The sequence below is a fragment of the Mytilus trossulus genome, chromosome 2 (genome assembly GCF_036588685.1).
Source record: "Mytilus trossulus isolate FHL-02 chromosome 2, PNRI_Mtr1.1.1.hap1, whole genome shotgun sequence".
NCBI lineage: Eukaryota > Metazoa > Mollusca > Bivalvia > Mytilida > Mytilidae > Mytilus > Mytilus trossulus.
The window spans coordinates 18,054,412-18,078,392 of NC_086374.1; the positions used below are offsets into that span (position 1 = coordinate 18,054,412).

At 30.8% G+C, this 23,981-nt stretch overlaps 1 protein-coding gene across 2 annotated transcripts in view; it reads right to left on the reverse strand.

The window, feature by feature from the left end:
* Positions 1-1,491: 1,491 nt before the first annotated feature.
* Positions 1,492-23,981, reverse strand: part of LOC134706651 (GATOR2 complex protein WDR24-like) — a 29,733-nt gene continuing 7,243 nt past the window's right edge. Inside the window, exons 2-20 of one of the 2 annotated variants that reach the window (XM_063565772.1) lie at positions 23,367-23,454; positions 21,637-21,744; positions 20,530-20,646; positions 19,320-19,397; positions 18,782-18,888; positions 17,348-17,476; positions 16,533-16,664; positions 15,634-15,832; positions 14,490-14,669; positions 13,978-13,992; positions 9,183-9,280; positions 8,587-8,703; positions 8,061-8,175; positions 7,602-7,664; positions 7,058-7,200; positions 5,730-5,978; positions 4,882-4,981; positions 4,322-4,514; positions 1,492-3,303 (exon numbers count right to left, since the gene is read on the reverse strand). In XM_063565772.1, the coding sequence (XP_063421842.1) occupies positions 3,168-3,303; positions 4,322-4,514; positions 4,882-4,981; positions 5,730-5,978; positions 7,058-7,200; positions 7,602-7,664; positions 8,061-8,175; positions 8,587-8,703; positions 9,183-9,280; positions 13,978-13,992; positions 14,490-14,669; positions 15,634-15,832; positions 16,533-16,664; positions 17,348-17,476; positions 18,782-18,888; positions 19,320-19,397; positions 20,530-20,646; positions 21,637-21,744; positions 23,367-23,409 (2,322 nt within the window). In that variant the 5' untranslated portion in view covers positions 23,410-23,454 and the 3' untranslated portion in view covers positions 1,492-3,167. The remainder of the gene's footprint in view (positions 3,304-4,321; positions 4,515-4,881; positions 4,982-5,729; positions 5,979-7,057; positions 7,201-7,601; positions 7,665-8,060; positions 8,176-8,586; positions 8,704-9,182; positions 9,281-13,977; positions 13,993-14,489; positions 14,670-15,633; positions 15,833-16,532; positions 16,665-17,347; positions 17,477-18,781; positions 18,889-19,319; positions 19,398-20,529; positions 20,647-21,636; positions 21,745-23,366; positions 23,455-23,981) is intronic. The other variant, XM_063565773.1, reaches the window with a different exon arrangement.

Below are 23,981 nucleotides of genomic sequence, written 5' to 3' on the forward strand. Positions count from 1 at the left end.
TTTTAATATGTTGTTACTGACACCTAAATGAAGGTCAAGTTCAATAATGGCGATTTTGACTTTTACTGTTCAGGAGTTATGGTTCTTGAAAGATTGAAAAATGGAGTTTCCAGTCATGTCCGTGCATTTACGCATGAACTGTTCTACCAAAGCTTCCAAATTTTAATATGTAGTTACTGATGACTAAATGGAGGTCAAGTGTAATAATGACGATTTTGACTTTTACCGTTCAGGAGTTATGGTTCTTGAAAGATTGAAAAATGGTGTTTCCAGTCGTGTGTGTGCATTTTCTCAGGAACCATTCAACCAAAGCTTTTCAAATTTTAATATGTTGTTACCGATGACAAAATAGAGGTCAATTTAAATAATGACGATTTTGACTTTAACCGTTCAGGAGTTATGGTTCTTGAAAGATCGTAAAATGGTGTTTCCATTCACGTTGTTGCATTTACTCACGAACCATTCAATCTAAGCTTTTCAAATTTTAATATGTTGATAATGATGACAAAATGGAGGTCAAATTTGATATTGACGATTTTCACTTTCACTAATCATCAGTAATGGTTCTTGTGATATTGCCAGGACACAATCTACCATGTATTTAGATTTTGGATATTGGACAATAATAAGTAAATGTCCAATTTAATTTTAGACCACATTCATTCTGTGTCAGAAACTTATTTTGTGTGAACTATTTATTCACAATCCAAAATCAGAGCTGTATCAAGCTTGAATGTTGTGTCAATACTTGCACGACTGTTCAGGATTCGACCTCTGCTACGCATCTGGTTATAGTTTGTTCTTATGTTGTACTGTTACACCACTGTTCATGAATAGGGTAGGGTTGGAATCCTGATAAAATGTTAACATGCCACATTCTGTATGTATGTGCCTGTTTTAAGTCAGGAGCCTGTAATTCAGTTGTTGTTGTTTGTTGATGTGGTACATATTTGTTTTCGTTCACTTTTTTGTACACAAAGTAGGCCATTTGTTTCTCGTTTGAATTGTTTTCCAGGCCTTTTATAGCTGACTATGCAGTATGGGCTTTGCTCATTGTTGAAGGCAGTACAGTGACCTATAGTTGTTTATTTCTGTGTCATTTGGTTTCTTGTGGAGAGTTGTCTCATTGGCAATCATACCAAATCTTATTTTATATTGATTATGAAAACTTAACCTTGATCTATGAAATGAGGTTAAGGTCATATAAAAAAAAATTGTGACAGTACTTGCAGGCTCAACAAAAACACTAACCAATTTGCATGAAATTTTTGGTATTCAGTTTTGTTAGCATTGACACATCTCAAATCAAGGATATTACTCAGCCCTGCATCTTCAGCCATGGTTCATTGTCTTTAAATATTATACATGTTTAAAGTATTGCTTTTTCAATTTTCAAATGTGTAAATAGTATATTTGTGTTAAGAAGCAAATGAGATGGACAAGGGCACAGGTAGAAGATGCTTTATATACACATGTATACTAAATAAGAAGTTTGATTTTCATAATTTAATATCAATAATTTGGCACATTACAATATAACAATTGCATAAATATATTATTACCCAGTGACTTGTAAGATCTCTTGTACTTAATAAATGTTATAAATTTACTTTTAATTTAGCACTTGAATGTAGCTCATTGCCTTTATGGCATTACTTTAAGATTCACATTTACATGGCGTTCAATTATCAACTGTTCCTAACTATCTAACTTCAGTATTTCTGTTGTCCCGTTGTTGTTTTCCTTGGTTTTCATTTGTTACCCAGATTTGTTTTTTCTAATGCGATTATGACTTTTGAACAGAGGTATACTACTACTGCTATTATTCCAATGATAATCACAGAAGAGATCCCAAATCCCCAGTAAATTTTAAGCTTAAGTATTTTTGATAACCTATTCTTATGTGTAATTCAAACAAGAGTAAACACACTGAAATTTCTCGTGTGCTTAACATATCTTGATTGAATTTATGTTTGACAAAAAATATAAAAGTTTTACTACAAGTTTCACATACACTAATCATTAATGATGACTTGAAAATGAAGTCAGGGTCAGCTGAACCATGCCAAACTTTAAAGTATGTTTTTCTTAGTTGTGTCTGAGATGATCAGAAAATACATTTAACATGTATCTTCATCAAAATACACTGAATTCTATTAATTTTGGTCAGTAATATAACGTAGTTACAATTCAAAGCCATACTTGTCAGGATAATTCTTGTAACAGTATACCACAGAGATTCAATTTGAACATCTAGCTCATTTACAATTTATATTTCAAACTCTTTAAAAAAAAACTATTTTTAATTCAAGAAGAGTCTGAGACATTGTAAAAATAGAACATCATCATTGAATTAAATGGACCTAAAGTAATTACAATAAAAAACTTTAGCATTCAAAATATTCATCAAATAACAACCTTGACTTGAATAGCATCATTTTAAAAAATTACACAATATCACAATTATCATAATTGTATTGTTCTACTTCTGTAAAATTGAAATAAATATAAATCATAATAATTTATTACTGTAAACCAACTTATTTTCACAGGTATTTTATTTTGTATTTAGCCTTTCTAACCCAATTTGCATTCATTCAATTTCATGATTTTTAAAAGTTCTTAATAAGTCAAGGCAAGATCCAAGTACTAAATTTTCGTGACAATTTGTATTCATGTTATTTTTCTTTTAGCGAAAGTCCTGAAAACTAGTTGGTTAACAGTATTCATACATATTTAAACAGTTTGAGATTTATTTGTTACACTGTGGAAAATGTGTTTATCAACAATTTGTCAATAACAGATATACAATTCATAAACAAAAAACAAACATTTTGAAAACGTAAATAAAGTTATTATAAACATTTAAAATAAAACATAATAATACCATAGAATCTTTGTGATCTTGTTTTCAGTAATTTGTTTCATGCACCCTGATTAAGATAAATGTTTATCATTACAGTAAACTTTTCCTCTGCTGTACCATTCATTTCTTTGATGTCAATAATCTTTGCTCAATCATATTAGTTCATTTCCCTGTTGGAGCTTTACACACACTAACTTACTCTGTCTTTCATACTCTTTTCCTGTTGCTCTGTGAACTATTTCCTGAACTCATACACTAAGGAGCAGAGTCATCTTTTCTGCGTTGTCTGTGATAATAGATATCAGGTATATTCACATATATGACCACAACCAGTAGGACATTGTTTACTGATTGTTAACCATTCCTGTATATGATTTATATGACCTCCATGAGAACAACCTTGACACCAAACAAACAATCCTTTCACAGGTAAGTGGCTGAAAAATGATTTAACTGGTTCAAATATTATTGTAATATCTACAAAAAATTTAGCGAAATACTGGTACTTTTGGGTGAGGAAATAGTCTATAACTTCATTTGAACATTGGTGGATAGTTGTGTAATTAAGCAATCATATCACATCTCCTTATTTTTGCATAAGTCTTTCTGACAGCTTTTCACTTGAGTCATAGATATTTGTAACGATAAATGTTTGTGGTGTCAAAAAAAACCAGGTTTTATTCTCATATTCTGTCATATGTTACAAGCCAAAACTGTAAGAATACTGATTCATAAATTCCTCTTTTCTAATCAATTTTAACATTCAGTGTTGAAATATAAATGATTTAATAATCTGCTATGTACAGTAACTTTAAACCGGGAAGAATTAATGATCAGAATATTTATTTTGTTGAATGTGGGAATTATATGGAAGAAAATTAAATTCAAATTACTGATATTATAAAATCAAACTTATCTCCAATTTTAACTTTCTTTACAGTTTTTAAGTATGTATAAACAAGGATTATTCATGTTTAAAGTTCACATGACTCTGAGTATATTTTTGCAGAAAATTATCACGCCATTAATCATTTATCATCAGACAGTCATAGTGCAGATTATAGTTGACCACACTTACCATACAGCACAGGAATTGATCATAGATTTACATTTATGACAGAGCCAACCCACGATTACACTGGTTACATGTGACTACACTTACCATACAGCACAGAAATTGATCATAGATTTCATTTATGACAGAGCCAACCCACTTTGGTCAACACACAATTACACTGGTTACATGTGAGCACACTTACCATACAGCACAGGAATTGATCATAGATTTACATTTATGACAGAGCCAACCCACTTTGGTCAACACACGATTAAACTAGTTACATGTGACCACACTTACCATACAGTACAGGAATTGATCACAGATTTACATTTATGACAGAGCCAACCCACTTTGGTCAACACACGATTACACTGGTTACATGTGAGCACACTTACCATACAGCACAGGAATTGATCACAGATTTACATTTATGACACAGCCAACCCACTTTGGTTAACACACGATTACACTGGTTACATGTGACATTGATAGTTGTTGACTGATGATTCATCATAGAAATGCTGCCTAAGTGACTCAAATTTATCAATGTGTTTGATATAGTCCACAGTTTGAACCTCGCTAATAACTCTGAAAAAAATATAGAAATAATATATACACCTCACTTTGAAAGATGCACTTGCCCATCCAAAAATAGAATTGCTTCGACAGTGCAAAGCTTTGGAGGTGATTCCAATCACATATTCTGTATTCTTCAATAAACAAGACTACCTCATGGCGGTTAGAAATCAGTTACCAACTAAAAATAATGTTAACATAGCTTCAGAGGAAATAAGAACATCATTAACATAATAACTACGTTTTCGTGTAAATTCAGATTTTTTTGCTTGCATTTATTATTGGAAATGTTTAATAGTGGTTGTTTTCTACAGGTCAACTGTTCATTGGACTCACTAGTATATTGATAAGGTCAGCCTGTGATAATCTATAATATTACCTAGGTAAGATATAAACCAATCATCTTGTATCTCTTCAGGTATTTTAGGTCTTCGTTCTCCTAGAACTACTAACATGCATACTGTGGTCTGTACATCTCCCTATAAAGGAACAGCTCATATCATTTAACTAAATTGAGTAAATATATATCTATTAAAAAGGTTACGATGTTTTTCAAATAGATAGACAAGAATGATATTTCATTTTGGTATAGGAATATCTATGAAAAATGAAAGGTATTGCTTAGGCGAAAACAAGTGCACTCAATTATTTCAAAACAAATTGCACTTCTTTTCTTCGAGACTTACTTATTTTTCTGCAAACAAGCTTTTGATTATGATAAATTTTCAAAATTTTGGCTTTTTGTAGACCATGTTTATACTTCACCTATTTACAACTAATTATTTGATCCATAAATGCTTTTTCTGCAAATGTGGAACATCCCTAAATGATTTTTAACATTTTTGGGATTGATTGATTGATTGTTGATAAATTAGGATATATAATGACAGTCAGCTATTTTTGGTGGAAGAAGAAGGCTTATCTGAACTGAACCACATATTTTTGAAAGGAAAAGGGTTTGTTGAAACAAATCAATTTATCTTATACCAAATAGTTTGTATTTTCTACCAAAATAATAACTGACAGTTGTCGCATTAATAGTAGAGGATGAATTTTAATATCAATATCTGTTATTTTTTCTTTTATGTTCTGTATTGATATATAATTGATTGTAATGAATAATGTTTGTTCATTGTTTGTGTGTTGATATCAATAAAAATCTTTGACTCTTTGGCTCTATGATATAATATCCTTTGGTATATCAGTTATCTATGTCATATATTTTACCTCTTCAGCAAAGTATTTTAACATTTGTTCCACACAATCAGTAAATGCAAACTCGGATATCTCAACTTCTTTCATCAGTAATAACATGTTTATGTCCTCATTGACCTTGGCATTGTGGTTGTTTGCAGGGTTTGCCTCAGTTTCATTTGCACTTAAAGGTGGTGAGTCTTGATTGTTCTGTTTAGGGACCTCTGAGGGATCCTTTATCTCATGTCTTGGCACAAAAGCCTCTTTTGGTAATTTAAAATCCTTTAAATATAAAAATTTTACTAAATCTAAATTACTATCCTTTCAATGTTTTTTTTTCATTTCCTGATTTGTTTTTATCTTTGAACACTCAAATCTTGGCTTGTAATATATAGATTCACACAGTACAGCATGCTGACATGAAGCCTGATAATGAATTTCAAGAAGCTATTATATGTTGTTCCTTGAATATGGCCATTATGCTGAAAACATGAGAATTCAGTAAACATAAGTTGATGAAATATAGATTCCTACACTGCAACAAGTGTATTACAATATTTCTCCACTGGAGACAGATAAATTTTATCATTTAAAGAGCGAGGCTTGCCAAGTTTTTTTAAATAATTAAAATTTAACTGTTGAGAGTGCAGAAATATCGTAATTCACAAGTTATAGTGTTGGAATATGTTTCTCTGATGATTCTTATAATTCTTTATAAGATTTATAGAAACTTGTGTTCTTTATATGCAACATCATGAGGCAACGTCCCCTTTTTTCATGACGTCACAATAGGAAAATTCTAAAGAAAACAAAACATTTTGACGTCATAATCAAATTTTGACTTTTATCATTTGCTGAGAACAGATTTTTTACTAGTGAGAAGAAATATAGATTCCTACACTGCAACAAGTATATTACAATATTTCTCCACTCGAGACATTTAATTTTATTATCTAAAGCGCGAGGCTTGCAGGGCTTTTTAAATAATTAAATTTAACTGTCGAGAGTGGAGAAATATCGTAATACACGAGTTATAGTGTCGGAATGTCGGAATCTGTTTCTCTAATGACTTAAATCATTCTTTTTCAAAGGTTTTCAGAAAGTTGTGTTCTTTATATGTGACCTCATCAGACAAGGTTGCCTTTTTCATGACGTCACGATAGGAAAATTGAGAAGAAAACAAAACGTTTTGACGTCATAATCAAATTTTGACTAATCATTTGCTGAGAACAGATTTTTCACTAGTGAGGAGAAATAGTTTTCTCACACCGGTCAGAAAATGTGAAAATAGCACCAAAATTAGAGAAACCTTTTCTCACACCGGTCAGGAAATGTGAAATTATTAAACAATTAGGACTTACTGGTCCAATATTTTCCATATGACCAAATGTTGGAAAAGATTGTTCCACATCTGCTCCTCCAAATAAAATATCCCATTCCACAGGTGGATTAATCTGTCCTCTGGCAATACTGGACAGGTCTGTATCAGTCATATCATCATCCTCTACAAAAAAGTAAAACAAATCTACAAAAATTGATGTGGAAATCAGATGTATACTGTACAAATATGATCTTATTACTCTATTCAATTCAAAAATGCTCTTGGTACAAAACTGTTTTGTACCAAGTTTGGAGATATGTTTCTAAAATCATGACATTGATTTTCTTTCAGTCCTTTATCTATAGATATAACATAATTCTAGATTCAGAACAGAGTAAGTTTGACTTTGATTTGTATCTTATTTGTAATTGGTCTAATTCCAGAAGCATATATACTCTGTCAGATGAATGGGGACTACAAAGAGTTGGTGGACCTTTCTGTGCTGTGGACTAGATAAATTGCCTTCATACATGAAACTGAAATTATTACCTTATACTGTAATAGATCAACACTACACACGTTACCTGAGGTAGCATCCATTGTTTGTTTATCTTTCTCTGTAGACTTGGGGGTATCTGGCTGATTAACTGAAAATACACATGTACATGTTATAACAATTTTGTGACTGGAAAGACATTTTTAGAAGGATAACCACTTCTGACCTTCAAAATATTTTTGTTTCCAAATTCAACATCAATTGCAATAAAAATTGTTTTCTTTTGTGTTTTATATTAATCATAATATATGCAAAATTAAATTGTATCTACCAGGGCAAAACTCTCATAACCTTTTTTCAGATAGCACTGTTTTTTTTTTTATAATTAGATTGTATATTGTTCAAAGGAACCTTGTGAAAGTGAAAACATATTTACATCCCTAGGGTGGGGGGGGTGCTGTTGTGGGAAAGACATTCACCAACTGCTAGCCAGCAAATTTATCTCAATACAAGACTAAGGTTTATACCAAACAAAATTTTCATTTACCTTTATCTTTAGGCTTTTCACTAACATTAGACATAACAGACTCTGTTCTCAGTAAGTTCTTAGTTACGGTTGGTTTTGTATAAATTGCTTTCAACATTCTCCAACTCTGTGCAACCTGCAAAAAGTATTTCATTTAACCTTTATACTTGCAGAAATTTTTACCCTCCTTTACTCATAATGTTTAAGTTCTATTTTTCAAGTCTATAAAAATATATTATGACATGCTCTTGGCAACTTGCATGGAATATCACTCTTCCTTATATCGTACTAATTAAATAAATATCATTCATAAATTAATTAACAACATTAAATATTGTCCATAAGATCATATTATAGTTCTCTTGATGTCTTTAATGGTTTTTCTGTATTGTGAGGTGTTTGCAGTCTCATTGACATATAACACAAAATTCCTTTATTCAAATATTTACCAGGTAAAAATTTGCATGTTCCTATTTTTAACAGAATAACGTACATACTTATCTTCATAGATACCAATTTTTGACATTTTATATTTTGTGATAAATACCTGGAATCTGTCATTTTGATCTGAGACTTGAGCATTATGTTCACACATTTCTTCAAAAGATCTTCCATGAAGAATATACTGCTTGGCACAATTGACAAACCATTCCATAGATAGTAACTGTGGATATTCAAATAAACTATAAGCATCATTCATATATGTCAAACATCTAGTCATGGCAAGTTTTAAACTTTACAATTCTAAGACATCTAAAAATGTCATTTGGTCTGAAACAAAAGAACATAGAATTATGCTTTGAGTTTTGCTGATAAATATTCTTAAATTATAAAAAGAATAAATCTTTATGAAAATAAAGAGGCATCTTAGTGATCACAGACACCCTTGTCAGTAGCAGTTAAGAAATCATGATTTTGTTTTGTGGTCAAGTAAATTACATCAATATTTCATAAGGTTTTCCATTTATCATTTCAAAGCAACAATTTAAAAAAAAACTTCAACAATTAAGTTCCATAACTCTGTAATGGTAAATGTGAAAACAAGAAAAAATATATTTATGTAACAGTATGTTTTGTGGTGGCAATATGTTTCTTGCGAAAAGCCGTTGAACTATTGTTTTAAATCCTCAATATAATAATTACCTGATGGCAGTTTGTATAGGAGAAAACAAAACTTTTAGCATCAATAAACTGATCTCCCTTATCAGGTTGTTTACTAAACATGGAGTATTTCTTCTTCTCTAAAAAAGAATTTACATTTAGTGAAAAAATATTAACAGAAATACCAAACTCCATGCTTAATTAAAAAGGGATGGTTGTCAATTAAATCTGACAAAATCAAATTTCAGACTTTATCAACCAAGGGAATGAATGGAAAAAAATTGTGGTATTCCTAACATGTTGTATGGAAAATCTGATTAAAAAGTATGGCAAAGGAATCATTACTATTTTATCATGATGTAGGTCATGCTATTTATAACTTGGTTAGTTTATAATGAATTTTGTATATGACAACAACTAGACATGTCAGCTAAAGTAGTAGGACAAATTTGAGTGTACCCAAAATTCTAATTTGAGAGAAAAGAAAGTTCTTTTAAAATCATGATATGAACTTTTTATATAGATTAGACCGTTGGTTTTCCCGTTTGAATGGTTTTACACTAGTAATTTTGGGGCCCTTTATAGCTTGTTGTTCGGTGTGAGCCAAGGCTCCGTGTTGAAGGCCGTACTTTAACCTATAATGGTTTAATTTTAAAATTGTTATTTGGATGGAGAGTTGTCTCATTGGCACTCACACCACATCTTCCTATATCTATTTAAAAATATGAAAAAAATTGACATAATTGAATGTTCTAACTGTCTTAGTGCATCATTTAAAGAAATCCCACTGAACCAGGACCTCATACCACATACACACCAGGATTATTGTAAAGTTCTTTTGGATCATGCAGCATTGTTGCCAAAGTGTAGAGGATATAGAAACCTAAACATCCAACTCAGCGCATTTGCCTTCACAGTGTACAAATCATGTAAGAAGAATATAAGCAGCATGGTGTGTATTCAACATGGTTAAAGTTGCTTTTTCAAAATAGCATACTTCTAATTACAGAATGCAATCAATTATCAAAATTTACTCGTTTACCTTTTCTCTACAAATATAAAAATAAGAAGATGCGAAAGCTTAAATTGAAACAATCTAATCAAAAATGTTTTCATGGGACAGAAATTCCCCTGTTTGTAAGCATACAACAATTCTGCAATTTTTCAATTTACCATGGGACATAATTCAAGAATGACAAACGTGTCTTCACTCAAATTCATACTTGATATGTCTTCATTAGCTTTGTGTATAAGTTTCTAAATAGTAGATTGAAGCAAACTGATGTTAGATATGGAAATGACAATTAAGCAATTTTTACATTTATTTACAGCTTTTACATTAATGCTAGCAAGACAAATCTTTGTTTGTCTTGCTTGCTTTGCTTGTATTAATGTTTGCTCAAGCATGGCAATTAAGATAGGCGGGGCTTCAGCTTGTATACATCATACTTAAATTTGATTGGACGTTATGTTTGAAGTTAAGGACAGTCACACTAAATTTTAAAACATCACAAGATGACAAATATAAAGCGCAATTGTAACAATGGAAGCCAAAAAATTGTATTTGTTTTTTTCTCGAAGATATGCATTTTTTATCATCCAACTGAAAAGACTGTCGTCAAGTACTTTTAGTAAAACAAAAAAGCTTTTCGAACACACCTACTCTGATTTAGTGATTCGAGTGATTCATTGCATAGGTATTTCATTTGACCCATATATTTCATCTTTTAGTACTGTGATTTTTTTATGTTATAACGTCAAATCTGAAGCGAGATGATGTATCAAATATTCTTTCTTTCTACGTTTTCAACACAAAATATTCATCTCAAACACACCTTAATAAAGAAGGTGCACTTGATTTTCCAATAAAAGGGATAAATTAATTAAGGGGGGATGACTTAATTGTTTTATTTATTATGTCTATTGTTATTGAATATTGCTCACTTTGGATTAATTTTTGCTTGTAAACCTTCAAACTGATTATTCTTTGTTTATAGAGAAGGCGATAAGTGCTTTCTGTTATGTTTACTTTAGTAAGAAATTTTTTAAAAGTGAATAGAAACAAATAAAATAACAATTTTCTTCTCAAATACAAGTGTTTTATTGTAAAAAACAACCATTTGCATAAGTTATTAATTTATCTATTACATAGTTAAGCAGAACAGTTAGATATCAAGTCGACGACATGGTTATCTATGATATCAAGTTTGATGAAGAAAATACTTCCTTTTTTTTTAATTAATACAGACGGAGAACATATCAATCTATAAGTATACTTATTTCCTTGTCTGTTCTTCCATTACGTGACTCAAGAAAAAAATCAAAAAAATGGTAACAATTGTACCAAAAAGAGAAAAACGAGCGAACCTTCTTATGTTAGGGTGTGTTTGAGATGAATAATTTGTCTAAAAAACGCACAAAGGAAGAACATTTGATACATCATCTCGCTTCAGATTCTATCATTTTTATATAGCAAAGCTACAGGTTGACTTTATAACATAAAAAATCACATTACTAAAAGATGAAATATATGGGTCAAATGAAATACCTATGTAATGAATCACTAAATCAGAGTAGGTGTGTTCGAATAGTTATTTTGCTTTTCTAAAAGTACTTGACGACAGTCTTTTCAGTTGGATGATGAAAATGCATATCTTCGAGAAAAAACAAATACATTTTTTGGGCTTCCATTTCTACGATTGCGCTTTATATTTGTCATCCTGTGATGTTTTAAAATTTAGTGCCCTTAACTTCAAACATAACCGTCCAATAAAATTTAAGAATGACGTATACAAGCTGAAGCTCCGCCTATCTTAATTGCCATGCTTGAGCAAACATTGATACAAGCAAAGCAAGCAAGTCAAACAAAGATTTGTCTTGCTAGCATTAATGTATTAGCTGTAAATGAGACAAAACTAGTGCACCATGAAAGTAATGCAATTTCAAACTTGATCTGAGATTGGTGGTAATAAGCACAGTGTATCATATTTGGTTGAGGCAAAGTAAAGAAAGAGGGCAGAAACCACAAACATACCATTTTTTCATTAATAAAGGGACATAACTCTAATAAAAGTGACAGTGATACCACCCATATGTGAAATTCATCAGTGATTTGTGGTAAAAAGCATTGTGCATAAATTTCCTTACATTTGGTTGAGGTAAACAGATTGAAAAAACAACACTTTCAACAAGAAAGTGTCAATAGTACATGAATGCCCCACTCGAACTATTATTTTCCATGTTTAGTGGACCGTGAAATGGGGTTCAAAATTCTAATTTGGCATTTAAATTAAAAAAATCATATCATAGGGAACATGTGTACTTAGTTTCAAGTTGATTCAACTTCATCAAAAACTACCTTGACCAAAAACTTTAACCTGAATCCTGGCAAACGGACGCACAGACGGACTTACGAACGGACGTACAGACCAGAAAACATAATGCCCCTCTACTATGGTGGGGCATAAAAATACATATGTATGGACAGAAAAGGTTCAACCTTCTTGCCCCTTCAGGGAGCAGAAGGGCATAAAAAGCAAATTGCCTTCTTTGCTTAATTTATTAAAAAAATTCACACAAATAAAGATCTTTGATTAAGATTTAATAGCATTCTCCAGATTTAAAAGGAAGTCTCATGTGAGTAACATATTAAAATTGGTCAACCATAATTTCAATATATCATTTACCTTGTAGTCGTCATAGATCTCTAATAAGCTCCAATCACAAGTTACCTTGCAACTATCTAATTCACTAACAAAACATTCTAAGAACGATAGTTTCAATAGGCCATGAATTTTATAAAACTTTACTGATAATCTTTTTTCAACAAGGTCCACGAAAATCTTGTCCTGCTAACTACACTTGACCTATAAACTAATGACCAATTGATCTCAACTTGATCTATAAGCTAAGGACCAATATGGGATTTTCTTTAAACAAAGCAGATCATATGTATTGCCTAGGGAAACAGCATACATTTGTCTCAATTTTTGTCAAGGCGAGATAAAAGCTACCATCTACTACTGGAAAAAAGACTTAGCTAACTTCAGATCAAGAAAAGTAGCTGGTTTTAATTCTTCTAAAGATTAGATATTTCTTCCTGTTTTTCAATTTTGACCCACGAAAAATACACAAGATCACAATTCTATCAATTGTCTTTAAAAGTTATTCACCAAAAGAAAAAGATCGATAGTTTACTGCAGTTTTGTATTATGTACGACAGCTTGCATTTTACAACCTCTCTTCCCATCAGCTGGTAACCTTATCATTAATTGTAAACAGGCATTTTACTAGAAAGTTAAATGAATGTCAGATGTCTTTATCTATGAAATAAGATTTTTTTTTAAAAGTAAACAGTTATAATTGACAGCAAACAAACATTGACAGATAAAAAGTGAAGGCTATAACTCAGAATACACCTTGGTGAAATTATAAATTATAAATGCAAAGGTATAAAATTTCAACATTTTAAATTTGGAACAAAACAAATGAATTTTCCATCAAGTAAAATAACAGCAAGTCCATAACACTAGCATTTAACAAACTACAGACACAATAACACCATACCTTTACATTCTTCTATCTCTGGGATATTGTGCTGAACAAAGTTGTCTATACAATGATTAAATGCTGCAGGATGTATTATATACAATTATAGGATAAAACAAAACAGGCTGCCAAAATCTCAACTTGTGATCAATTTAAACTTCGCATAACTTTACATAACCATTATGTAAGATTTGAATGTTTTTTCTCTCAATTTTTTCAAACATTTAGAATTTTTTGTAATTTTGGCAACCATTTCTGAAAAAGCAGCAAGCGCAAATGAAATACCAACCTCTATGCCAAGCACCTTAAGAAAATAAATATTCGGTAACAATACAATTAACAAGTTTGTATTTGTCATTAAAAGTTGCATTCCTAATGAAGAAAATCTTTTTAAGTATAAAATCTGCAGATGATTTTTTCTGTATTCATATGTTACAACTGATAGAACTGTCCATTAACCTTTTGCTTTACTTGATTTTTTTAATCTTCCAGTATATATATATACATTTATTATTATGATTAATGTCATAATTGCCTCTCATCTAGAATACATGGTTTTCTATATACTGTAAATTCAGAAATAATTGTGTGCATTTATTATTGCGATTTTGTCAGTTTAGACTTAAATGCGATTTTAATTTTTACGATTTTGAGAAAAATCCTGTTTAATTCATATAGAATATTTCCAAATGCGAGTTAAATTATTGCGTTTACAACTCTGTTGCATTTTTTCGCAATAATAAAAACCTTGCATTAATTTCTGAATTTACAGTAAGTCAAGTATCTGCAAGTCCAACCTACCTAGTGACTTTGTCTTGTCTTTAGTAGCTTGAGTTACATGTCCAATAACACTGACATCAAGACCATCAGGTACTACTTTGTCTGCTGGACGTATTGCATCTTTGAACACATGTTGGTATAGGAAGTTATCTTTGCCACTACTATAGAACGTATGACCATCATCTTTTTTCCATACAATTCCTTATATAATGTAATAATAATTTACATGTTTAATCATTTTTGATAATCAAAAGTTTAAAGATATTACTGCATTAGCATAATCTGATATTTTAAATAGTCACTTGTTATAAAGTCTCATAACCAAAAGTTCCAAATTAGAACCCATTTAGCAAAAATATCAGTGGGAATTATAGGTATTCTTAGAGACTAAACAATAAGTATTTCATAGTTTGCCTTTATGCACATCTTCCAACATAGATATACACAAAATGGTCACATTATACATTGTATATCCACAAATGAAGCATTCAATGAAAACAGTAAAAAATCTACAGTAACATAAGATGTTCACAAAAGTCAATGTTTAAAATTGAGCAATTCTAATATATATCGCAGGCATCATTTTTTTTCAAAATGCACAGTAAGTATGAACTGCTGAATGATTTGTTCTAAAAATGGTATGAAATAAAACAAAACATCAGTTATTTAATTTTTTGCAGAAGTGAAATAAGGCATGTATGTAATTAAGGTACTCCCCATTACAGTATCTTGGATCCATTTGGATATAAGTTCAAACTTATTTTTCTATGATTTAGTAGGGATTCAAAATCTTTATAAAACTATATAGTAGATGAGGATAAAGCTATGTAATAAAAGTAGTGTGGAAAGTTTTGTCTGTTTTTCTAATAAGCATTAATTCTTACATACTTTAGATTTTTTATCCCTGTGAAAATGAGTCTGGTAGGGGCAATTTGATCATACCCTCATGTTACATTCTCAAGTACTTTTGAATATTCTTATAATGATAAAACTAGTTCTTAGGTCTTTTATGATGATGAGCAAACTAAGTGTTATTAGAATGCTAAATCTTTCAAAATCTGTAAACAGTTTATTGAACATGGTTCACTTTATAGTTGAATCAAGATTTTCAGTTTATGAACCATGATATTTCTGAGGATCTAATGTCCTGAAGATAGCTTTTTACCTGTAGCAACATTTTTATGTTCCTCAAATGAAGCAAAGGGTATATAAGGTCTTCGTACATCCCATACATTGATACTAAAGTCTATCACTAACGAACAACTAGCTATATGGTACTTCCGTTCTGGACGCCACTTAATCCTGGCTACGGAGGCTATGGTAGGTACACTATGGAGTAACTTTCCCATAGAATGATCCCAAATCTACAAGGAAACTATTTGTTATATTACCAAAAACAAAAATGATTCTGTCAACAAAAATGTGTCTACTTACTTTAAAGCAAGGTTAATTTCTATGTCATTTGGTCTCTTGAGGACAGAATCATTGGCAATCCTACCACATCTCCTTATCTTTATATAACTTTGTACAAAATACACCCATGTTTTTCTCTTCCTGATAAAAGATGTCTCTAGGTGTAACCAGAGGAATTAATGATAAAATAATGCATATTGAGTCATCATAGACTAACAAAAATACCATATGAAATAATATAATAGAATTATTAATCTGTGGTAGCTGTTTTCGTTAACCCATTAGCACCTAAGTGACAATTTACGTCAAGTACTGTACAAGAAACTTTTTTTATATTTGTTTTTAGTTGGTTGAATGGTTTTAATGAACGCTATGTATTCTGCATGTGAAAAACTTATCAGCTAATCTGCCGAAAATAGTCAATTCCATTTTAAGTACTTCAAAAACTCTACCCAACATATTTTGTTTACAAATTTCATAATCAACTAGAACTCACCCATAATATTGCTTGTCCGTGATTGAATTAAAGTATATAACTATGTGTAAGCCTTATTATAGCCAGGATATTTTGTATTGATATTGTCGTTTTTACCCCATGACTGCTGAAAAATTGGACCTCATTATTTTAGTATTATAGATACAATATCCTACCTTGATTGTCCTATCTCGCCCACCTGTAGCTAGCCATTTTGGTTCTGATGGATGCCAGTCTAAACAGAACATAGGTCCACCATGAGCAGTAAACTGCTTTTCTGGACTGTTTAACCTTCGCATATCCCAAATCTGCACATATATAACAAAATAAAGGAAATTCTGACAGAGATATCATAATGGTTATTATACAGATTTATTGAAAATGGTAATTCATGACAGTCATGTCAATACAATATATTTCAAGAATTGTAAAATTGAACGGACTATTTATAAAAAATTCTAAACACAATGGACCACTTTCAGGTTTGTAGCATTTCTGTCAAAAACTTTGGATTATGTGAACATCCCTCGTGCAATATGGAATGAATGGATGAATTCTATTTCTTATTAATTGGGGTATCTTCAATTGCTTCCCATGTTTAGCTAGGGGCTGTTAAATATGATACTATATTTCACAAATTATTTGGCAAATTTTGTTTTTATATCTGTAATTTGTAAATTGATTATCAGAACTGCTGTCAATAGGGAATTGTGATTATTAAAGTACCTACGAACAAAAATTATTTCTAGTTTATACTGCAGAATGAAGATCACAAAGACGTTTTGTGAACTTTAATGGAGCAAGGATACAGAAGATCCCCTCTTTCTGATTAATGACAGTAAATTAACATCTGTTTACAACACTCTTTGATTAAGGATACATTGCAGATGGGACAAAATTATACCATTTCAATTATCAATCAATTACTACTGGATAAAAGAAATGTTCTTCTAGTTAATTTTCTATAGTATGTTATTTTCTGTCCATTTACCTGTACATTTCCACCCTCATCAGCTGCTGCAAAGGCAAAGTAATTAAAGTTTGATGGACAGAACTGAACATCACGTATACTAGTTGATCCTACTGAAAAAGTAGAGGCTACTCTCTTAAGTCGGATATCCTGAAATAAATGAATGTAAGAAATTGTAATTATAAGATGTGAAAGCTGGTTTTTTTTGGATATAGATGGTTTTTAAGTATTAACCATATTCATTTTTTTGTTGTATGAAGAACATCTGTTAAACACTTTTAAACTCATATAAAACACAAGAGAAACTGATTTTTCTAATTCACAATGAAATTGACTGATCAATTAAAAATTAGCAGGTACAGTATAACACAATATTCTTACCATCTTGTTTCAAAATGATTAACTTTCTGTTTAATAAAAGTTTAGGAAAATCAAACACCTAATTATTATACACAGTAGTATAAATACATTGCAAGTTGGAAGGAAATAAGTTCATTAAATCTTTTTTTTTTTTAACTATTTCAGTATTAACAATTTTTAAGAGACTTATTTCAAGGTAGACAAGATCAGAGTTTAAATCGTAACAACATAAGAATTTTTAGCACCATCAATCTAAGCAGTATTAAGACAATCATTGTTGAGGGATATACATGTTTTGGGATAACATATAACAAATCATCCCTTCGTAAATTTTACGGACACCATCACGAGTTGGTTGACCGTTATGGAAAAACCGTTTCACAAATGATATTGGATATGTTCCTTACGTCATAACTACAATCCCCTTCCCTTTCATGAATGTGACCTACCGAATTAGACTACTTACCGGATTTGATATCACATAAGCAACACGACAGGGGCCACATGTGGAGCAGGATCTGCTTACCCTTCCAGAGCATCTCTAGTTTTTGTGGGGTTCGTATTGTTTATTCATTGGTTTTCTTTGTTGTGTCATGTGTACTATTGTTTGTCTGTTTGTCTTTTTCATTTTTAGCCATGGCATTGTCGGTTAGTTTTAGATTTATGAGTTTGACTGTCCCTTTGGTATCTTTTGTCCCTCTTTTATATGCAGGAGTAATCAACAAAGTATACTTTAAATTGGGCAGAAAAAGCTTAAAATCGTTGCTTGATAAAGCACTGAAACAAAATTAAAATAATAACAAACTAACAGAGAATCATTGACTTTTATCCAAGTTTAGTTGCTTTTTTTTTAAAATTGACAGACATATAAGTTTGAATCAAAGGTACCAGGATTATAATTTATTACGCCAGACCCGCGTTTCGTCTACATAAGACTCATCAGTGACGCTCATATCAAAACATTTATAAAGCCAAACAAGTACAAAGCCTGAGAGCTAGTATGATCTATCTGGTCTTGAAGAGATATTACAACTATAATATATCATTCTATCTAAATTATACTCCTATAACTAGTTAACAACAAAGTGTTCTTACAAATATCTTCAGAGATCCATCATGAGAACCACTAAGTATATAGTTGCCTTCAACCTGATGGAAACATACTCTATTAACTGTACGAGTATGCTCCTGGAAGATAAAATCTGAAAGATACAAATATCAAATCAAATATATAATATGCCAAAAATGAAAACATTTGATTCTGAACTTTCTGTGAAATTGACATCCCTTCTGTGTTTTATGAGATGTTGTCAACGGTAGATTCAATTTGAGAGATTTGTTTTAAAATGAGTTTAGAATAAATTTATAAAGCAAACCCCTTTTTGTATTTAAGGCAATGTACATGTTGCAAAAGGAACTTCTAGAAATCATGCAGATAAAACATTGTTTTCATATTGATAATGCTGTCAGATCAAAATGTTGACAAGGTCATTTATATATAAATATCAACAGTTAGATTGATTTTGAGAGTACATTTCACTTTTAATCTTCTATACCAACTATTAATTCTACTGTCAGCTATAATATGTAGTTTATCTATTTTTTCTGTAACAATCATTTCTAATGATCTTACCTTGTTTACTTTTAGAAGGTTTATTCAAGTCCCATATAACAACTTTACCATTTGTAGCTGCTGAGGCTAATATATTATCTACAAAGTAAAAGATATACAAAGTTATTTGAAAAATTTATAGGTAAATGAATTCATATTGTGTGTCAATATCAATAAAAGAAGATTCACATATTTCTTAGGGTAAGAATTGCCCCCAAGATTTATTATTTTTAAATTTTGGCCAAAATCTACTTTTAAAATGAAATAGTTGTAATAAAGCTATAAATAACTAAATGTGTTGAAATGAGACGAATGGCCCTGTCTCAAAAAGTTAAAAAAAAAATGCAATTTCAACAACACATGTGGACACAAACATGATGGTAGTTTCACATATCAAAAATCAACTCAAAATTATAGGGTATAGAAAAAATTCCGTATAATTGTGATATTTAACAATTTTAAAAGTCGTAAACCCTTAAATTTGACAAAAATCAGTGGAGCACAACACAACTTAAACTTGATCTGTAACTCATCATGGTTAACTCACATAACAAAAATCAGCCCAATATCTGAAGGTGTATCAAAAAATAGTTCATATAACTGATTTTCAACAATTTATCAAAGTCCAAAGCCAGTAATTTCGTCAAAAATTAGATAAGCGGAACGAAACTTAAACTTGATCTGTAACTCATCATGGTTACCTTACATACCAAAAATGAGCTCAATATCTGAAGGCATTAAAAGTCGGTATAGTAAAATGGTTTGTTGCAGAATGACGGACTGGGGTAAGACTATGTGGCACCGACAACTTCATTGCGGGGCTATAAAAAAATCTTTTTGCCACATCACTTATTTTATAACAAAGTCGAAATTCAAGGCTTTATTTTGGTAAAAGTAAACCTTGTGGCTTGTCCCTTATATTAAATCAAAAATATGTTTCATCTTTGGTTCCCTAATAATTGGCAGAAAAACTTTAGTACTAGCTGAAAATACTTTTCATGTCTTTTCCATCAGACCCATTCATCAAAAAGTTTTCTTTTGAACTTAAAGTTATTAGCTATCTATATGGATTAGGAATTTTTAACTCAAATTAAAACAAGATAATTTTTTGCAATCATTTGAAAACAGATCAAAATACACTATGTTGATTGTTACTATTATATGTTAATGCTATTCAATCTTGTATTACACAACTTTTTTTTTTAACACAATTTTGTTTAAACTAACTTACCATCAATATGACTCCAAGCAACATCAGAGACACTAAAATCTAAATTCAGTTTACGTCCAACTCGAAGGTTAAATTTCTCTGTGAATTCATCATCTTCTACTGTATATATCTTAAAAACTAAAATTGATATCATAATATTTTAATGATGTCTTATTATTATCATAGTATGCAAGTTTCTCCTGTATGTATACATGGAAAAATAAAGAAAAATCCTGAAGCAGACATAATTGAACTTGTCCAATGAGATCTTGGATTCATAGTGTCTGAAAATCTTGTTTTATAAAATATTAACTTATTTGATTTTATAGAATTATAAATTGAGATAAAACTTGAAATTTCAACAGGGATAAAAAATTATTCGATACATATCTATAATTGTAACAACTTCAAAATATCTGTTGAAAAATTGTATAGGTGATTTGACTCTATTCTACCTGCCTTCTCCTGATTAAGTGCTCTGTTAGAGAATGCTCGTTCAACAGAAAGTGACAAAATAGATATTGTTGAATATCCTCAAATAAATGTGCTACAATGAATCATATTATTTCATTGGTTGTTTAGTGTTAAAACATTTTTATTATTATGAATTCACTAGTAATGATTGGCTAGAGGTATAGGGGGAGGGTTGAGATCTCACAAACATGTTTAACCCCACCGCATTTTTGTGCCTGTCTCAAGTCAGGAGCCTCTGGTCTTTGTTAGTCTTGTATTATTTTAATTTTAGTTTCTTGTGTACAATTTGGAAATTAGTTTGGCGTTCATTATCACTGAACTAGTATATATTTGTTTAGGGGCCAGCTGAAGGACGCCTCTGGGTGGGGGAATTTCTTGCTTCATTGAAGACCTGTTGGTGACCTTCTGTTTCTTTTTTTTTCTATGGTCGGGTTGTTGTCTCTTTGACACATTCCCAATAGTTTAAGACAAATTTAAAATAAGAGTTTTCTTATTCAAAGAATAAAATCTAAAAACTGAACTGTGACTTTTTGTCCTGTGGCTTTCTGTTCTACATTCCAGTAATGAACATATCAAATTATTCAAATTAAAAAGTCTTGTTTATTTATATTTTTACTTAGATTTTATAGAGGAACTATTTCCCCTTATACATACCATTTCTACCTGCTACAACTACCCTTGAGAAATCTCTGTTGAGATCCATGGCATTTACAGCTCCCTCACAATTAATCCCATAGCTGTTATGTGGATTATTGATGGATACTGAAATAAAATAGATATTTCACTAGCTTTATAACTAAAATTTGAAGTTTTTCAACAATAGTTAGATTTCTTTTCTCTCCAAAAAACAAAAATTGTGAAGAAAAAATAAAAACCAGTAAAAAAACTAGAGGCTCTAAAGAGCCTGTGTCGCTCACCTTGGTCTATGTGAATATTAAACAAAGGATGCAGATGGATTCATGACAAAATTGTGTTTTGGTGATGTTGATGTGTTTGTACATCTTACTTTACATAACATTCTTGCTGCTTACAATTTTTTCTATCTATAATGAACTTGGCAAAGTAGTTTCAGTAGAAAATGTTAGTAAAAAGTTACAAATTTTATGAAAACCGTTAAATATTGACTATAATTTAAAGGACAATAACTCCTTAGGGGTCAATTGACCATTTTGGTTATATTGACTTATTTTTAGGTCTTACTTTGCTGTACATTATTGCTGTTTACAGTTTATCTCTATCTATAATAATATTCAAGATAATAACCAAAAACAGCAAAATTTCCAATTCAGGGGCAGCAACCCAACAACAGGCTGTCCGATTCATCTGAAAATTTCAGGGCAGATAGATCTTGACCTGATAAACAATTTAACCCCGTGTCAGATTTGCTCTATATGCTTTGGTTTTTGAGTTATAAGCCAAAAACTGCATTTTACCGCTATCTTCTATTTTTAGCCATGGCCGCCATCTTGGTTGGTTGGCCGGGTTACGCCACATATTTTTAAAACTAAATACCCCAATGATTGTTGTGGCCAAGTTTGGTTTAATTTGGCACAGTAGTTGCAGAGGAGAAGATTTTTAGTAAAAGTTTGTTAAGATTTACGAAAAATGGTTAAAAATTGACTATAAAGGGCAATAACTCCTTAGGGGGTCAACTGACCATTTTGGACATGTTGACTTATTTGTTAACCTTACTTTTCTGAATATTACTGCTGTTTACAGTTTATCTCTAACTATAATAATATTCAAGATAATAACCAAAAACAGCAAAATTTCCCTAAAATTACCAATTCAGGGGCAGCAACCCAACAACGGGTTGTCCGATTCATCTGAAAATTTCAGGGCAGATAGATCTTGACCTGATACACAATTTAACCTGGTCAGATTTGCTCTAAATGCTTTGGTTTTTGAGTTATAAGCCAAAAACTGCATTTTACCCATATGTTCTTTTTTTAGCCATGGCGGCCATCTTGGTTGGTTGGCTGGGTCACCGGACACATTTTTTAAACTAGATACCCCAATGATGATTGTGGTTAAGTTTGGTTTAATTTGGCCAAGTAGTTTCAGAGGAGAAGATTTTTGTAAAAGTTAACTACGAAGGAGGACGACGAGGGACGCCGGACGCCAAGTGATGGGAAAGCTCACTTGGCCCTTTGGGCCAGGTGAGCTAAAAAGGACTTAATTCAAATTTACAAATTCAAACATGTACAAGTACGAAGATTTGCAACCTGCACTAGTAATACCTTACTGGTAACATCCATATCTTAAACTTTTACATAATTGAATTAGAAATAATTATTCCAGTAATACATGTTGTGCATATATATATTTATATATATATATATGTGTCATGTGTTTCTTTTTATATTGATGTATAAAATATATACCTCTGTCATGTACAGCTTTACTGACATTATGCATTACTGACATTTTCTGTAATTAGCAACTACTTCATTCTGTTTCTCTGTTAAAGTTCTGTAAATAAATAAGAATATTAGTGTCGAATCAACCAAATTAGCATGAATAGTTTTGTTTAGCCTTTTATATCTAACATTTATAGAACACTTATTAGGTATGATAAGGCCTTTTTTTTTGCCTTTTAAATTCAGAAATACAAAAAGTATTTATATAAACATGATGAATCTACCAATTAACTTCCTTGTCTAAATTATATAACACTTTCTTGTGTGTTCTTTTTTACCCTGCTCAAACTAGCAGTTACTTTTTATAAGAGATTGTATGTAACCAAATATTTAATGTTTACGGGCCAACTATCAAAAACAATTTGAATTAACCTCTTTTTTATATGACTCTGTAATTTTAAGGAATTCAAAGCAGATGCTTAAGTTTAGTAAAGAATATTAATATGTTTGTCAACATCAGATTTACATGTTTACATGTTTTTATTAAGGTTTAAGTATTATTATAATGTCGTAGTTCATTACAATGCAATGTAAATTCTTGACATCCTGAGAAAATAAAAGTACAATTTCTTTAAAAAT